The sequence below is a fragment of the Scylla paramamosain genome, chromosome 11, assembly GCF_035594125.1.
Source record: "Scylla paramamosain isolate STU-SP2022 chromosome 11, ASM3559412v1, whole genome shotgun sequence".
NCBI classification, from domain to species: domain Eukaryota; kingdom Metazoa; phylum Arthropoda; class Malacostraca; order Decapoda; family Portunidae; genus Scylla; species Scylla paramamosain.
Window position 1 is genome coordinate 5,667,501 of NC_087161.1, and position 2,738 is coordinate 5,670,238.

The 2,738-nt window shown below is 48.7% G+C and overlaps 1 protein-coding gene across 1 annotated transcript; it reads right to left on the reverse strand.

Moving 5' to 3' along the window:
- Positions 1-733: 733 nt before the first annotated feature.
- Positions 734-1,862, reverse strand: LOC135105281 (serine/threonine-protein kinase PkaB-like). The gene is made up of 2 exons (XM_064013503.1): positions 1,065-1,862; positions 734-814 (listed from the first exon to the last, which is right to left on the reverse strand). The coding sequence occupies exons 1-2, from the start codon at positions 1,860-1,862 to the stop codon at positions 734-736; spliced, it is 879 nt and encodes a 292-aa protein (XP_063869573.1).
- Between the last annotated feature and the right edge of the window lie 876 nt (positions 1,863-2,738).

Below are 2,738 nucleotides of genomic sequence, written 5' to 3' on the forward strand. Positions count from 1 at the left end.
TAAGTCTATAACACAATATACCAATATACATATTTCAGTTTCCTAAGAACACATTATTATTCTTTTTTTCATAATTTACATTATAACACCTAAATCAAAACTGTATTACAGTCTTAAACCTACGACATTTTGTTGTCACATGAAAAACTACAGTCTTACACACACACACACACACACACACACACACACACACACAAGATACACACACAAGATACACACACACACACACACACACACACACACACACACACACACACACACACACACACACACACACAAGATACACACAACACACACACACACACAAGATACACACACACACACACACACCCACACACACACACACACACACACACACACACACAAGATACACACACACACACACACACACACACAAGATACACACACACACACACACACACACACACACACACACACACACACACACACACACACACACACACACACACACACACACACACACACACACACACACACACACACACACACACACACACACACACACACACACACACACACACACACACACACACACACACACACACACACATACACACACACACACACACACACACACACACATACACTTTTATATTTAAAATAAACACAACACTTATAGTTAACATTTAACACTGAACACTGAACGTAAAACATAAAACATTGAACATCGAACACGTCGCATTCTTACGCCACACATTAGCATCATTAATACTCAGCCCTCACTGGCTAGGGGAGCGGGTGCCAGGTGCTGTGCTCCCGGCAGTGCCAGGGTTGCTGCGGCTGCTGCCTCTCGCTGTGATTGAAGAATTACTTTATTTTTCTAATTAATTAACCTACGCCGATAACTCATCTTTTTTTTATTTATTTGTTTTTGTTATTTTGTTATTTTTATTTTATTTTATAAATTTATTCAAATTTTTCATTTATTTTTATTTCATTTAATAATTTATTTATTTATTCATTTACTTACTGACTGAAATCGGCGAGGCATCTCAATAGAATATTTCACTATTATTTTTTTTTATGCAAAAGACTTTCCCTACAGTGGCAAAAAGAGAGCGCAGGCGGGACTTGAGGGAGGGAGAGGTGGCGGGATGGTGAGGGAGCAGGCAGCGCTCCAGGGTCTTCGTGAGGACCTTGAGGGACGGGCGGTGCTTGGGCAGCACCGCCATGGCGCGCTGCGCCATCTCCTGCAGGCCGGGGTACGAACCCTTGCACTGGGCCAGGATTTCCTTCAGCAGATGGCCCAGCGAGTACACGTCCATGGAGGGACGGCACGGAGCGCACTGGTACACCTCAGGGGCCATCCAGGCCAGGCGGTTGTACGTGCGGACGTGTGAGAGCAGGGGCACGCCCGTCCGCTGTGCCAGGCCGTAATCAATGAGGGACACGTGCACACGACCATCGTGGGCGTCGCGGCGCACGACCACGTTGTTAGCCTTGATGTCGTTGTGCACGTACCCTCGGGCGTGCACCTTGTGCACGCCGAGGCACAGCTGGACAAAGGCGTGCAGCATCTCATCGTCGGTGCGCGCCACGCGGGACAGCTGCATGAAGGTGTCGTCCCCGCAGAAGGTGGTCAGGAGGCCCAGACGCCGTCCCTCATTTTCTGTGGCTCCCAGTAGCCGCGGAGCGCCGCCTGCCCCCTTCAGCTTCTTCAACACCTCCCCCTCGTACAGGAACCTCTCAGGGTCCTGTTGCCTGCTGGCCAGCTTGAGGCAGCAGTCGACGCCCTTGTACTTCACCAGGTACACAGTGCCCTGGGCGCCCTTCCCTAGCGAGCGGTGAGGGTGCCGGAGCAGCTCCTTCAGGTCGTCCTGGGAGAGAAGGTCGGGTTTCATCTTGTCTCAGCGGCGGGACACGCAAGTTGCGCGGCTCAGTAATGAGTGTACTGTCCTCAACACCCTCCCTAACACCGGACCACCAAATATTTTAGATGTAATTTTACAGCTCAAATTATTTTGCTAAAAACCGCGGCAAGCTAAATCCAGCCTGTCCCGGCGCTCCGCAGCAGGCTAGATCCAACCTGTCCCGGCAACCCTCCTGCCAGTACACTCTTTCCTGCCTTTCATTACAGAGCCGCGCCTTGCAAGCACACATGAAAACAACACGTTGCCATACACTCTACACACACACATGCAAACACACACACACACACACACACACACACACACACACACACACACACACACACACACACACACACACACATTGTCCATGTCCCCATACGGACAGGGACACACAGATACAAAAAACAGTTCCGTACCATGAATGATGCGAATTTTTAAATCAATAAAAGACACATTATTATTATCATTATCATTATTATTAATAATATAATTTCATCCAATTTACCACACCCCGTTGTATTCCTTTAAGTTCTTGAGCTGCATATCTAATTCACTATTCATCACACACACACACACACACACACACACACACACACACACACACACACACGCACACACACACACACACACACACACATGCACGCACGCACGCACGCATGCACACACACACACACACACACACACACACACACACACACACACACACACGCACACACACACAAACACACACACACACATGCACGCACGCACGCACGCATGCACACACACACACACACACACACACACACACACACACACACACACACACACACACACACACGCACACACACACACACACATACACACACACATGCACGCACGCACGCA